The following is a 16,091-nucleotide window of genomic DNA, read 5'->3' as shown; positions in this document are numbered from 1 at the left end:
AACAACAAATGCTATTATCCTAAGGGATTGATCATAGATTAGTTCAACACCATATATTATCATGAGCATACGCATAAGTTAATAACACTACTTGAATCCTTTGAAATCCTCAGTAAAGATTCAGACACTGGTATAGGCAAGTTATTGTACTCAATCACTAATAACAAAAGGTTTCTCCAATACCAGATTCAATCCAGATTAACAGTGGAAAGAGAGGACTGAGTACAGTTTCAAAACAATGTTCAAAAGTATGAAGTCATGAAGGATAAACAAAGATTCATGCCAAACTTACACACATACAGAGACTTCAATCAAAGTTATGACCTCACAAGCTAGGATGAGTCTAAAACATTACATAATCAGATTATCAGTATCATTAAGGGTTAAGAATATGGGAAACATCATATTAGACAGGCTTAACTCATCTGTTCAGGCTAAGGTTAATAGCTAGGCATGGTGGAGTTATATTCAAGTTACAAATACAGTTAGCATTCAACCACAACTACAATCTAACTCATAAGAGGTAGGCTGATCATAACAAAATATCACTGATGTTCACATAAAATTGATCATAGTAGGACTGTTTACAACTAACAGTTGGACATGGATGTAAAGCACTCATAGTAAGGACTCAAAGAATACATACGGATTAACAAGCATTTATGTAAAGAAATGAAAGCATTTTGAATACTCAGACTTCACAAGCCTCAACAGGGTCACACTATGTACTTTCATGTATGTTCTAGCTAGAATCAACTAATAACATCCCAAGTATAGAATAACATAACTCAAGAGAATATGGCATGATAAGCATGAAGACTATAACAGAAACCCTAAGTATAGAATAACAGAACTCAAAAGAATACAACATGATAAGCATGAAGTTTATAACAAAACATTAGAGAAAAGTATGAAGCTAGGTAGATATGAGAAATCATTAAGGCATGTTAAGCAGTTTAATCACATAGGCTATTCAATACAGAGATTGAAGTCATTAAGGTCACACAACTACTCAATCAATATTAAATAAATACAACAACTCATCACAGATCATCAACAAGTCATGGTGAACCAAAATAAACAATTATAGACTGATAACAAATATTTTTTAAACGAAGCAGTTAACAGGAAAGCAGTAGCACATTCATGATTTTCAAATGAAGCAATTAAAAGAGAAAGGACGGAGGTGTACTGGCCTCCTCTTGAGCAGCAAACCAAACAAAAGACTCTTTCCTAGCCGTATATAATCAAGAACTCACCCCGACCTGTGTAAGACTCAAAATCAGAAGAAATAAGAAGCTAGTTAGAACACTAGCTTGATTTTACTATCCAAGACTAAAAATTGATATTTGTTAAGTGATTTTGTGGTGTCTTTGTTGTTTAATTTCTGTGTGTTAGGTATGTTAGGTGAGAACATTAAAAGCCCCTATTTATAGTGGTTGTGAAGCATTAGGGTTCCAGATTCAAATCGATAGTGGAGAGTGACGAAGAAATGGTGATGCAAGCATAATCATGTGAAAATCTTAGAGAAACAGAAGGAAATCAGTAGCGATTTTACCTAAGAAGGGGAAAGTGAGAGACCAACCGTTGAAGAATGAGAAACTATCAGTCAGAACCCTAATACCTAGAGGTCTTTGCATTTGACCTCTGGATATCGAATATCAATGATGAAGCTAGCTAGTGACTTCATGCTTGCTTTGATTTGAAATAACGAAGGAAAAAGTCAGACTAGTTGAAGTTTCACATTTTGGTCTATGACTCTTCGATTAGGGCTTTTGAAATCAAATGGTGAAAACATAAAGAGCAATGAGATCTGAAGTACAAGAGCAAAACGGATAACCATGCATGCCATGGATTTGAAAGATCAATGGCGATTTGAGGTTTCATCTTTTGGGCTAGGGTACTGATTTGGGTGATTTCAAACTTTGATCGATGAAAGAGGAAAGATTCAGCGAGAATCACAAATATGGGAGACAGGGAGGATGAATCTTTGGACAAATTCACGACCTTGCACGAATTTGTGCAAGGTCTTTTGATTGTTTTGGGTTGTGAGGTTGCGAGAGAGAAAGAGGAAAGAAGGGCGTCTGGGCAGGGTGGAAATGATTTTTAGGGTTTGGGTATTGGGGTTGGTCTCTGAGGTTAAAGTTGGGATATAGGATATGGTCCGTTGATTATTTAGATCAACGACCCTGGTAATTCATGGATTAAAAGATTTTTAAGTGAAAATGCGAAGGATGTTGGATCTCCTAGTTTCAACGACTGAGATTAAATCTGATGGGGCATTTAAAATTAAAGGAAAAGCGGAGACAAAATGAGGGCCGTTGATCTGTAGGATGGACGACCCTGATGGATTGTGCTTCTTTTATGAGTGATAGTGACGGGTAACGTGGCACAATTTCAATGGACAAGAAGAAGAGACGGGAATTGCCATGGTAGAAAGAAAGGAATTGGATCTGGGTTAGATTTGGCTTGGGCTTGGGTATTTGGGCTGAAATTGATTTAATGAATAACCACTTTGTATTTAATTAAAGTATTACAATTGTAGCCTTTTAGTTTTTAACCCTTTTAAAATTAATTTAATTAAACTTAAATGATTTCCAATATAATGTAGTAAAATTATAATTACCAAATACACTACTTACTATTGCAATTATTTATTTATAAAACACTTTGTTTTCTAAATTACAACACTAATTTTGAATTATAGTAATCTAATTAATCCAAATTTTAATTAAAAATTAATTATAAAAACTTTATGGCATATAAAATTTATTTTAAAATAATAAATACTTTTATAATTATATAACACTAATGCTGGGTGATTAGTTTCAAAACCAATACTTAATTAATTTGTAAAAATAGGTATTTATTGATAGAAAATTACTTTCAAAATATTTATTCCAAATTATTAAGTATAAGTAAATTAATTTAAAAGAGGGTCAAAATTGATCGTCAACAACTGCCCCTCCTTGACCTGAGACGATAAAAGAGTTTTTGGGCAAAGAAATTGAACCAACGCCAATTTTGTCCCGACATTAGGCATACATTGCAGGAATGACACGAAGATTATGAGCTGCAGGATTGAGTGAGAGTTAAGGAAGATTTCGGAAAGAATTTTGGGAAGTTGGGGCCGAATTCTAGCTTTGAATTGCTTACATACCTCGGGCTTAACGAAGATCAGGCCTTATGTAGTTGTGGAGTGAGGATTTTGATAGAGCGATCTCGCAGGAACTGCCCCAATATCGTATTATGACGATACGATGAGACGGAGGATTGAGTACTCGCGATAGCTTGAATTTTGTGGCTTGACTTGAAGGATTTGAAGATTAGGAGTTCCACTTGTCCTTTTGTGCCTGAACTTGGATCCTTGGCCTGCTAATGAGTTTGTTGTCCCTCATAGTGTTGTAGTTTGGTTTGTTTCTTAGAAAGAGTTCCACGTTGCGATAGTTGTTCCTTCAAAAAATTGAAATACACATATACCCATATATTTCAATGCAGAATATATTATGATGTGATGTAAATGATGCAGGAATGATGATGCATGGCTGCCAGCGAGTCATTTTTTGGGATCGGGATGATGGGATACTTGAACTTGACTCGATTTGTTAGCCGGGCTGTGTATCGTTTCGCAGTTATCAGAGCATTGAAAAGAGTCTCCGCTTGTTGGGAGAGCATGACTTGTATAGTGCACCTCTGCTTGTTGGGAGAGCTTTGCACTAAGAAATGTGTCCGCTTGTTGGGAGAGCTCGATTTGAAGAGTGCGTCTCCGCTTGTTGGGAGAGCTTTGGACCAAAATGTAAAGTAATCTCCGCTTGGGGGCGATTGACTTAAATCGTAATCATGCCTAAAGCTGCCTGAGCAAAACAGCAAAACATTCAAGATGATAGGAAAGGAAAAGAAAAGCATACCCAAGAGATACTCTTGACTGCGAAGCTAAGTTGCGGCCATCGATTGGTAGAACGCCAGTGACGAGGTTTACGACTGTCTATTCTGGCCTCCGTTGCGACTGAGCGGCGGTGTGGATTGTTCCATTGGCATAATGGACAATTTGATATATACAAGGCTCCGATTGGTGAAATTGACATTTGATTTGTACACGGCGATCCGATCGTTTGATCTGACGATTTGCTATATACAGGACTTCAATTGGTGAAGCCGACGACTCATTTTTTACAAGGTGCTCCGATTGATTGAGCATATGGTTTTCTATATACATGGCTTCAATTGGTGAAACCAGTGGTTCGTTTTGTACATGATGCTCCGATTGTTTGAGCAGGCGGTTTGCTATCAGCGGTCGAACTCCAAGGTACCTGTAAAGGATTCAAGGATTAGATTTAGTTGTACCAAAAGAATTTAAGTAAAGGAGAAAGGGTGATAATCCTCGGAAAGTGACGGATCCGTCATTTGTCCCAATGTGGTCCTGATATTTCCTTGCTTCCTATTGACCCTGCACTCAAAGAAAAATTCTTATTGGGAGCGGGGAGGTTAGTTTGTGTCGACCACAATATTGGTTTGTCTCGACCTTTGATATGGCTATATGCCAGCAAATTTGGTAGGTGGAACAAATTACCGTACTTGTTTTAGGAAAACAATTTTGAAAAGCTTTGTTCTAAGACAAATACCGTTGTTTCGGATTATGACATGCTATGAAAGGTTTTCCAAACACGAGCGTCGCTTCTTGAAAACTCTATACCGTTGATGTCTATCCTTCGTAATGCTCTGACAGCGTGGCTGCTTGCCGTTGCGACTGAACCCTAATTTTAACTAATGTAGTACAAAGGTTTTTCCTAAGGTTATGACCGAACCCTTTCAGGTTGCCTACGTATCCAAAGCGGAATCAGGTCTGAACATAGTTCGTGGGTGATGATAAAAATATGATGAAGATGACCGAGCCTGACTCAGGCAGTCGACGTATCCAAATGAAATAAGGTCAAGACGTAGTTCAATTACATTAGATGCAAAATGATGAGATTAAGAATGAAATGGCCGATTTTGACTCAGACTGCCTACGTATCCAAATGGAATCAGGCTAGATGTAGTTCAGTTACAAAAGACGACTGAAACCAATGAGGATTGCCTACATATTCCTTCCTGAGGAAATCAAGTCGGCGTAGTTCCAGAGCAACATACAAAAATGATGTTTGGATTTTATATTACAAAAGAAAGGAGGGAGAGAAACCGAACCTTACATGGGTTGCCTATGTATCCCCCCGTGGGAAATTAGGTTGAACGTAGTTCTGTTACAATAAAAACCTATCTCTATTTGTGTTCAAACATAGTATCTCTTGATTACATCTGAGTTGATGGGCTTCGTGTTGATTATTCCATCCATTTTTGCCAAGCTTAGGGATCCGCCTGACAACACTCGGTGAACCACGTAAGGACCTTTCCAATTTGGTGCGAAATTTCCCTTGGCTTTCTCCTGGTGGAGAAAGATTTTCTTCAGTACCAACTGCCCCGGTGTGAACTGGCAATGCTTCACTTTTTTGTTAAATGCACTGGCCATCCTGTTCTGATATAGCTGACCATGACATACTGTATCCATTCTCTTCTCGTCGATGAGTATGAGTTGCTCATGTTTGACTCGTATCCACTTTACATCGTCCAACTTGGCCTCTTGAATGTCCCTTAAAGATGGTATCTCAACCTCTGCTGGTATCATAGCTTCAGTGCCATATACTAACATGTACGGTGTTTCCCAGTGGATGTTCTCATTGTAGTACGATAACCCAGATGATAGTTTCTCGTGCCATTGCCTATGATTTTCCACTATCTTTCGCATAATCCTCTTGATATTTTTGTTGCTTGCCTCGACAGCCCCATGCATTTGTGGTCTGTAATCTGTGGAGTTGTGGTGGATGATTCTAAATTTCTCGCAGATTTATCTCATGAGGTCGCTATTGAGGTTAGCGGCATTGTTAGTGATGATCGAATCTGGTATTCCAAATCTGTAGGCGATGTTGTTTCAGAGAAAACCCGCCACTACTTTCTTTGTGACGTCCTTGTAGGTAGATGCTTCGACCCATTTAGTGAAGTATTCGATGGTTACCAAGATAAAGGGGTTTCCATTTGACGCAGTGGGTTCTATAGGTTCAATATCGTCCATGCCCCAAGCAGTGAACGACCAGGGTGAACCCATCACATTTAGCTCATTTGGCGGAACCCGGATGAAATCCCAGTGAATTTGGCACTAGTAACACTTCTATACGTAGTGGATACTGTCGCTTTCCATAGTCATCCAAAAGTATCCAGCTCTCAAGATCTTCTTGGCTAATGTGAACCCATTCATGTGGGGTTCGCATGCTCCTGCATGTATTTCTTCCAATAACCTAGTTGCCTCGATGGCATCTACACATCTTAACAAACCCAAGTCTGGGGTCCTCATGTACAGGACTTCTCCATTAAGGATACAATGATTCGCCAACATCCTGAGGGCTCACGTTTGACTGTTAGTAGCATTCTCCGGGTACTCTCTGGTTGCAAGGAATTTCCTGATGTCGTGATACCATGGTTTACCATCTGGCTCTTCATCTACATGGAAGCAATGTGCATGTTGATCCTGATCTCTACCTCGATAGGGTCAATGTAGCTCTTGTCTGGATGCTAAATCATGGATGATAGAGTTGCAAGGGCATCGACAAATTCGTTCTGAATCCTCGGGATGTGCTTGAACTCAATCTTCGTAAACTTATTGCATAACTCTTTTACGTAGTGCAGGTATGGAAGGATCTTGACATATTTGGTGGACCATTTCCCTTGGACTTGGTGCATCAATAGATCCGAATCTCCTATGACCAAAAGTTCTTTGACGTTTATGCCGACTGCCATTCTGATCCCAAGGATGCACTCTTCGTATTTCGCCATATTATTGGTACAAGGGAATCTTATCTTCGTCGATGCTAGATAGTGCTTTCCGGATTTAGAAATTAGGAATGCCCCAATCCCGGCTCCTTTAAAGTTTGCTGCTCCATCGAAAAACATTCTCCATCCAGGGTATGACTCTGCAATATCTTCTCCAGTAAATAATACCTCTTCGTCGGGAAAATACGTAGTGAATGGCTTGTTATCCCTGTCCACTGGATTCTTTGCGAGGTGATCGACTAAAGCTTTCCCCTTGATATCCTTCTGAGTTATGTACACAATGTCAAATTCGCTGAGGACAATTTTTCATTTAGCTAGCTTTCCGGTAGGCATCGACTTCTGGAAGATGTAGTTGAGTGGGTCGAGCCGAGATATCAGATGCGTAGTGTATGCTTACATGTAATACCTTAATTTCTGGGCGATCCAAGTCAGAGCACAACAAATGCATTCTATCAAAGTGTATTTGGCCTCGCATGGCGTGAACTTCTTACTTTAGTAGTAGATGACCTGCTCCTTTCTCCCAGTTTCGCCATTCTGTCCCAACACATAAGCGAAGGCGTTATCCAAGACTGACATATATAGTAACAATGGCTTCCTCGACTCAGGGGGTACCAACATAGGTGGATTTGACAAATACTCCTTAATTCGGTCGAACGCTTTTTGGCACTCTCCTGTCCATTTTATGGCAACATCCCTTTTCAGAAACTTGAAAATGAGTTCATAGATTACCGTGGACTGGGCTATGAAACGACTGATATAATTAAGTCTACCCAAGAAACTCATCACATCTTTCTTACTCTTGGGTGGTGGCAATTCCTGAATGGCCTTGATTTTTGATGGTTCCACTTCTATCCCTTTTCTACTTACGATGAAGCCCAACAGTTTTCTAGCAGGGACCCCAAATGCACATTTTGCCGGGTTTAATTTTAAGCTGTACCTCTGCAGGCACTCGAAAAATTTCCTTATATTGTCCAAGTTCTCTGAACTATTTCGAGACTTGATTATGACGTCATCCATATATACTTCGATTTCCTTATGAATCATGTTGTGAAAAATGGTCTTCATGGCCCCCATGTAGGTGGCACCGATGTTCTTGAGACCGAACAACATGAATTTATAGCAGTAAACTCCCCAAGGTGTGGTGAAGGTTGTCTTTTTTGCATCTTCTCGTGCATCACGATATGGTGGTACCCAGCGAAACAATCCACGAACGACTGCAGTTCATGCTTCATGCAGTTGTCGATGAGGATGTGGATATTTGGTAAAGGGAAGTCGTCCTTTGGACTAGCTTTGTTGAGATCTCAGTAATCCACGCAAATCATGATCTTCCCGTATTTCTTGGGTACTACGACGATATTTGCCAACCAGCTGGGATAATTGGTGACCCTTACCACATTCGCCTTTATCTGCTTGGTCACTTCCTCCTTTATCCTCAGACTCAAATCAGGCTTGCATTTTTTGGGGTTTTGCTTCACTCGTGGTCTGGCAGGATCGGTAGGCAGTCAAGGCTAGACAATGTCAGTATTTAATCCCAGCATGTCATCATATGACCATGCGAATACATCGATGTATTATTGGAGGAGCTTAACCAATTTTTTCTTCTACTCGGCTTCTAAATGAATGCTGATTCTGGTTTCTTTCACGTCTTCTTCACATTCGAGATTGACCACTTCTATTTCTTCGAGGTTGGGCTTTTTCTGACTCTCCAGTTGTTCGATCTCTTGATGGAAACTATGTGACATCATACTCTCATCATACTCCTCGTAATTTGGGTCGTTCCGCTCAACGGTTTCGTTACATGTCACAATTGCGGAACGTGGCTTTTTATCATTTTGATTACTGAAAGGAAAAACTAAGTATAAATGAAGTAGTAAATAAAGTTGCAATATTTTATGAAAACTATTCTTTTTATTTCATCAAAAGAGGAACATCTAAGCGTTTAAAAGAGGCAAATGACAAAAAGGTACAGATACGGTGCATGCATCAATTGACTGTGCCCTTTTCAAAATAAAACTTTTACAATTCCATACTACAAACACTCCCGGCGAACCAAAGATGGCCTAGCGGTACAATTCCACAACTCTTCTCCTAGTTCGTCATCCTTGATAGTCGGTGTCCTGATGTTAGTCCCTTCACAACATTCTTCAATCATATTCACGAACAACCTTCCCATTCCATCAATGATATTATCTTCTGGTACTGAACTCTGAACCGTACCCGAAACATGCTCTGGCACAAAAATCTTTTTTTGGAGCTACCAGTATGAGCTTTCCCAACCGGAGGCTGATATCCTATGCCGGTCGTTCCTTTCTGCCCATTAGGTTTAATTGGCTCTTTGATCCCATTTGATCTGGCTCCTAACCCAGTTCCTGGTCTGTATCCATATTTCATCATCTCCCAATAACAATCTTGGATCTATACGGTGATTGCATTCCCAAGTTTTGTTCAGTCTTTTCTATTTTTGTAGTCGGCATGATTTCCACTGCATGGAAAATAACCCAGTCTAGCCCTTCAATGAACAAGACAAGTTGCTCCAAATAAGCTGATTTTCCCCATTTTCCATGGACCAAGATCTCCTGACATCCCCACTCATATTTCATGTATTGGTGTAGGGTGGACGGGATGGCCCCTTCCATGTGTATCCAGAACCTTCCTAGCAACAAGTTATATGAAGAAGAAATATCCATTACTTAAAACAATATGGAAAATTCAACCGGCCTGATTTGCAAAGCCAAATAAATTTCTCCTATTACATCCTTCTGCGAACCATCAAAAGCCCTTACCCTCACATGGCTTTCCTTGACTTCCCTCAAATGGATTCCCAATTCTCGCAGAATAGAGAGCGGACAAATGTTGACTCGTGACCCTCCATCAACCAACACCCGAGACAACACCTTGTCCCCGCATTTGACAGTGATATGAAGAGCTTTGTTGTGACTTACGCCTTCAACAGGAAGTTCGTCTCATCTAAAAGTTATCATATTTGCTTCGACCATTTTCCCTATTGTTGCGCCCAGCGCCTCACTGGTGGTGTTGCTTGGCACACTTACCCCACTTAGTACTTTCATCAAGGCATCGTTATGACCGTCGGAGCTCATCATCAAGTCTATGATTGATATTTTCTCTAGAGTTTTCTTCAGCTGCTCCTCCATAGAGTACTCTTTGGTCGACATGCTCTTTCAGAATTTTGCGGCTTTTGGGTCAGTTATGTTCCTCCTTTGAATCTGCTCTCTTCCCTCGATTCGCATCTTCAGGAGCGTAGCATCTCCCTGACCCAGTCATACCGTGGGCTGCTGCAAAGTCTATCATCTTGGCCTTCCCTTTTTGCTAGTACGTCCATGGGACAATTTTGTATTCTCGACTCTTTTCGTCCCCTGTAGCAATGGTAGGTTGCCGCTGATAAGTTTGAATCGTTACCGTAGGTCTCAATTGCACTGTGATCATCGGAGTCCTTTGAGGTGGAATCCTTGCGGCCTCTACATTTCCTATGATGACAATAGTTCCTTTCAAATCACATTCTTCGTCCAATGTGATCATATTGACCCCATGGTTTTGGTGATTCGGCAGCGGATTGCGATTCACATTGGGCGAAGCCGGAGTACACTGAATGACTCCGCTCTTGATCAATATTTCAATCTCATTTTCTATCTTAAAACAATCTTCAGTTTCATGCCCATGCACGTGTGAATGGTACACGTACCTTTTAGTTACATAATAATACTTCGAGGGATACTTAGGAACCCTTCATTCCACTGGGTATTAATACTACTCTTCTCAATATTTCGAACAATTAGGCTAGAGGCTCAGCAATCAGGGTATAATTTCTAGGACCACTCTCCTCAAAATTGGGAAGAGGACGTGGTGTATAAGTGGGTCAGTTTTGGTGGGTAATGGTTTGGACATGAGCATATGGTCGTTGTGGATTCGAGTTATTGTGGGCTCGATAAGGGTTGTATTGAGGTTAGGGGTGGTAGTATGGTCGGATGTTATAGACGGGTGCGTAAGCGGGTGGTGGTGAATGGTTGTTTAGGGAATAGAAAGTGTTTCCATGGTGTAGGTTGGGTTGATAGTAAGGGACGACTACTGAGACTTCTTCTTTTTTCTTCTTTCTGCTACTGATTGAACCGATAGGATTGCCTTGCTGGCCGCTTGCAGTGTAGCCATGGATTGTACTTTGCCATATTTTATTCCTTCTTCTAAGAAATCTCCCATCTCGACCAGTTCGGGGAATTTCTGTTGCATCTTTCCCATCATTTTTTCAAAGTATTTCCCTTCCTGGCCCTGATGAAATACTTGGTTAATTCACTTTCCTCCAATGGAGGTGGTGCCCTGGCGACTTCTGACCTCCACCGATGTGTGTATTCTTGGAATAACTCAGATGGCTTTTTCTACAGGTTTACCAGTGCAAACATATCAGGAGTGATATCTGTGTTGAATAGAAAGCGATTCATAAAATTTTCCACCATTTCTTGCCAGGTTCTCCAGTTTCACAGATCTTGTCGAGTATACCAGGTAAGTGCTTCTCCCGTCAGGCTACTTATGAAAAACTTCATTCTTAGCTTCTCGTTCCTTCCCACTCTAACTAACTTGTCACAATATGCCCTCAAATATACGTAGGGATCACCCGTCCCGTCGAAGATATCAAACTTTGGAGGCTTATACCCTACTGGCATATTCACATTCGGATGGATACACAGATCCTCTTAGTCCAAACTTTCACTTCCCTGAGCGACTTGGAGGTTCTTCATTTGTTTTCTCGAGATTTGTAGCTGCTCAAACATTGACTCCTCTTCCTTATGCCTAGATTCCTTCTCTATGTCAGCATATTGGTCAATCTCATAAGGCACCCTGGCCGTGACAGGTGCTGTAAAGGTAGGTTCAGAAATGACATATACAGGAGGAGCATATTGCTCATGGGTGGCGGTATATGCCATGGGTATGTGCTGATTTGGGTGAGTGGTAAAAGTGATTCCGTCACGAGCAGGGTGTGAGTTACGTTAGTGGTAATACGCGGGTTTTGTGGTGTTTGAACGTACTGTTGTACCTATGGAGTGTTGATAAGGGAATTTTGTGGGTTTGCGGGGGTTGCTAGAGGTATGTCTTGAGTGGTGGGGACTAAAGTTAGGGTGTTGTTGGTTTGGCGTGATGTGGAAGGAAAATGGTCGGGGATTGAATCCAAAGAAGGAAAGCAAGGTGGTTGAGGGAGCATTATCACGGATAAATATGCTAGATCCCTGATATGTTGTACTTCCTCCCTTAAAGACTCCATATCCTGGGCCATCCTGGCCAGGTGTTCATCATTCTTAGTATCGTCCTTCTCTCCCGATCACCCTAGGCTATCGTCTATGACCAGAGAATGTTTAGTTTGGTTTTCTATAGCAGACATCTTTCCCTTTGAGATTAGATTGTCCGGTAGTTCCGCCAGTTTCTGGTCGACACAAATCAAATTTTCTTTTGGGGAGTAATAATAAAGTAAGAAACAAAAAGGAAAGAAAAAGAGCAGAAGTCAGTTTCTTCATTTATACAAGCAGAAGATTACACAAAGTAATCAATTTACGTATTCAGGCAAGTGCATTTTCCTAGAATTCGTGGGACCTCTCATTGTTGGAGGTAGGCCTAAATCGCGAATGTTTGACAAACAATTAGACTTGGCACATTTAGATCCGAAGCAAGTTTTGTTTTCAATGATAATATTTGGACTGAGATAAGTGGGAACAAAGGTTACATCACTGTTTCTGATATTCAGAGAACTACATGGGCTTAAACAACTCGTCCTTTAGGAAAATAAGAAAGCCGAGGATAAGGGTACAAAGTGGGAAAGAAGGGAAAATCAACCAAATTCTAGTTACCATCCCCGAAATCATTCCCCATCTCTTCTTCTTCTTCTTCTTCTTCTTCTTCTTCTTCTTCTTCTTCTTCTTCTTCTTCTGTCTATTCCTACGGATCTTCTTCAAACTCCTCTTCATCATCGTTGAACTCAGACTTCTCTCATATATCTCCCTCTGGCTCTGTCTCAGATTCTATCTGGATGCACTCCACTACCAGGACATCATCTTCAGCAAATGGCAACATGCGATCGATGGATCCTGGGACCACTTGAAGGTGCATCGAGGTAGTCACGAGATAATGCGGCAGGATCTCATGGTAGATTTGCAAAGCAGCCACTCCATCCTCTAGCCAGGCTATACCTTCTCTACTTGGTCTGGCTAGCTTCCTCGTTGATCCAGACATAATACTCCGGAGTGCCCCCACGAGTTTTGACCCTTCGACATTTTGACCAAATCGTTTCATTATTCTTGGAGCCTTCTTATCCTAGAGATTGTAATCTGTCCATTGTACTCATCCTCAAATAGGCACATCCTAGATCATCTCGAGCTATCTGATAACCCGCAAAGGTGAGTATGGTTGGATGCCCTCAAGTCCGTTCACCTCAATGAAGTATTTCTGAGGAGTCCTTGAGATTTCCCTCCCACCTAACCATGATAGCTTTTAATTGACCCATTCTCCACTTATATTTGACAGCATGTCCCTCCACTCTTCTTGTCCATATGGGGAGACCTAATGTCTCATCCTCTCGTTGTGGATGTGGATCATGTTGTTCTCGCTAGAAGAAATGTTTTGTGGCATCTCGCTGGAAGGAATGTTTTAAAGAAATCATACCCCCGTGCACATGCATACCAAACCCACAGAATCTCAACTAGCACCATCAACACCAGAGTAGCTTGATGGTTACCTTGGAAGGTTGCCTGAACCATGGGTAATAAGTTGATATTGATCCGACCCCTTCTCTATGGGAAGACCAATAATCACAACAATGCCAATGAGAAAGTAATGAGCTCGATACTTGCCCACGTTGCTTCAGCACACTTAAATTCTCCCGAATACCACTCATAGATTTCAAGATGTCCAAATCTATCGAACAACTGATCTAGGCTCACCCATACGTCCTTGATATTTCTCAAACCTCGACTGTTAGCCAGACCTAAAGCATCCAAGAACCTGTAACCGGGCATAGTGACTGGTAGTATTGGTTTCCTCCTTGTGAATGGAAGCTCTGTGAAACTAGTAACTTCTTCCAATATCGGTACTAACTTACAATAAGCAAATTTGAACACTACCTTAGCCAGATCCCATAACTCTATCAGTAGGTGAGTGAGCACCTTTTCTGCTCGGAAGTTTAGAAAGGGAGTCAGTGCCCCCAGGTGTGTCCGAATATCATCTCCATGTTCCTAACGGATGTTCTTCCACCAATGCTTCAACTTTTGTGGCTATCCCATCACCATGTTGATCTCAGGGATGTTTTGGTTGATTTCTATTTCTGAAGTGGGTAAAGAAAGGTTTTGGTAAGTGTTTGCTTTAGATCTTTAGATGTTTCGTTAGGCTTGTTCGTCTTTCCACAGAAGTCATGTCGTTGGGTCCTTGACCCATTGACATTAGGGTGATTTTCCTAATTGTGTGTCGATGCCAAGGACCGACTCACCTAAGGTTTATAAAATATGACATATATTTTCTAGAGTAGAGTGTTTCCTGCTTTTAAGTTGGACTGAAGATGGCGAGAAGTTATTTCAGTTGATCTGACAAAGCCATTCTCTGAAACTAGAGAGTTTTGAAATAAAGGTTTGGAGGGGTGTAAAAGACAACCCCCACGTGCCATTGTGTGTGATAATGTACGACCAAGACTCGATAGGAAGAAGTGTGAAGATAATATATGTAAAACGGTAAAATATAAGGGTGTAGCAATAATAACCATGATAACAAGCATAAAGAGCAAAAAAAGCAGGTAAGCCTGTAATTGCAAATTTAACTACAGTTAAAGCAATGTACAAACAAATCTAAGTGCCAAATTCAGTCTAAATATGTTAAGGTCAGAACCTAAGTGTGAATCCCCAACACAGTCTCCATGTTATTGCACCCTATTTTACACTAGTCAAAAAAAAGATTCAACTTGTGGTTTCTCTGTTGTTGATGAAAGCGAGTCGCCACCTAATATTTAAAGGCATACTAGGGTACCTATTTAATTACTAAAGGTCATATTCTTTATTACTCTTCTAACCGGTGAGATTATGGGTAAGGGTTCTTGTTCTTTTAAGGGGAAAGTATTAGACACCCCTTAAAATCTATCTGAGGTAGCTCCATAGGACTTTTACTTGATTTAGGACTATCTATTTATACTATGCTTAACTAGTGTTTGAAAGAGTGTAGCTTAACATTTATTAGGGAATAATACCTATAAAGAAGGAGTGTAGTTTAAAGAGGATGGATTTAAATAAAAGCCTTAGGAAAATGGTGCTAGTATATATAAGCTTGAAAAGAGCTTTGAAAGATAAGATGTTTGTATGAAAAATGTGTAAAAGAGAAGCTAAGTTAAAGCACTTTGTTTCCTAAAACATGGAAGTTCATATTACTCTAATAGGGTGAAAATGTTATGAAAATAAACCTAAGATATACCTTGGTTTTAAATAATAGGATTGAAGAAAACTATTCAAAAGTTTTTGCTTTTTTGGGGAAGCAACACTTTGATTTGAGAGAGGAGTCGATTCCCTTTTAGAAAAGTTAAACTCGTAATTCAGTTCTGGTTTTTCCTTTTGAAAGAGGGACTGCCGTTTTTGTTATGCCTTTGGGTTTCAAAACCTTTGAGAAAAGAGTTAGCAAAGCATAATGAATTATTAACAGTCCACGACTAGCGGATATAGAATTAATTACTAACTAATGCCACTTTTAGTCCTAGGTTCTTAAGTTTTGCCTAAGTCACTTTTATATAAATTAAAAGATAAATTAAAGCACTCAATCCAATGTATGCTTGTCATATATATGTGAGGAAAAACAACAAAAAAACACAATGAAGAATAACGACATAGTTCAATTGTAAAATAACAAAAGCATTAAATAAAGGAGCGAAAGGAAAGAAATGACTCTGGTGTTTAGGCCTCAAAGAGGCAGGCTCAACAATAATAGGGACGAGCGACAACTGACTCTACCTTCTAAGACATAGCAGGGTTGGACTTGGTCCTTGGTTCTTCAAGAACTCAGCAGACCCAAGTCATTGTACATGTTCAAAAAAGAAGAGAGAAGGTCATTAGAAAAATAGTACTATATACATGCCCATATATGAAATTTGCAAACAACGAATAAAGGATAAGATCACTAAAAACATTTAAATACTAAGAAAATCAAACTAATGTGGAGGTTGTGTATAGTAAATAATCCATATTGAACACCTTTCATTGTCA

General features: G+C 40.1%; 3 protein-coding genes across 3 annotated transcripts; all 3 read right to left on the bottom strand.

Moving 5' to 3' along the window:
* Positions 1 to 5,269: 5,269 nt before the first annotated feature.
* On the bottom strand, positions 5,270 to 5,827 carry LOC138897828 (uncharacterized). Its single transcript, XM_070183846.1, has one exon. The coding sequence runs from the start codon at positions 5,825 to 5,827 to the stop codon at positions 5,270 to 5,272; it is 558 nt and encodes a 185-aa protein (XP_070039947.1).
* Positions 5,828 to 6,603: 776 nt separating this feature from the next.
* Positions 6,604 to 7,878, bottom strand: LOC104110305 (uncharacterized). Its single transcript, XM_009619768.2, has 2 exons — positions 7,369 to 7,878; positions 6,604 to 7,125 (listed from the first exon to the last, which is right to left on the bottom strand). The coding sequence occupies exons 1-2, from the start codon at positions 7,876 to 7,878 to the stop codon at positions 6,604 to 6,606; spliced, it is 1,032 nt and encodes a 343-aa protein (XP_009618063.2).
* A 584-nt stretch (positions 7,879 to 8,462) lies between these two features.
* LOC138897827 (protein PXR1-like) lies at positions 8,463 to 12,830 on the bottom strand. The gene is made up of 3 exons (XM_070183845.1): positions 12,711 to 12,830; positions 11,155 to 11,249; positions 8,463 to 8,700 (listed from the first exon to the last, which is right to left on the bottom strand). The coding sequence occupies exons 1-3, from the start codon at positions 12,828 to 12,830 to the stop codon at positions 8,463 to 8,465; spliced, it is 453 nt and encodes a 150-aa protein (XP_070039946.1).
* Positions 12,831 to 16,091: the final 3,261 nt, after the last annotated feature.

Source organism: Nicotiana tomentosiformis, chromosome 8 (assembly GCF_000390325.3).
Source record: "Nicotiana tomentosiformis chromosome 8, ASM39032v3, whole genome shotgun sequence".
Taxonomy (NCBI): Eukaryota; Viridiplantae; Streptophyta; class Magnoliopsida; order Solanales; family Solanaceae; genus Nicotiana; species Nicotiana tomentosiformis.
Note: the sequence above shows the minus strand (reverse complement) of the source record. Positions and strands in the feature narration are given on the sequence as shown.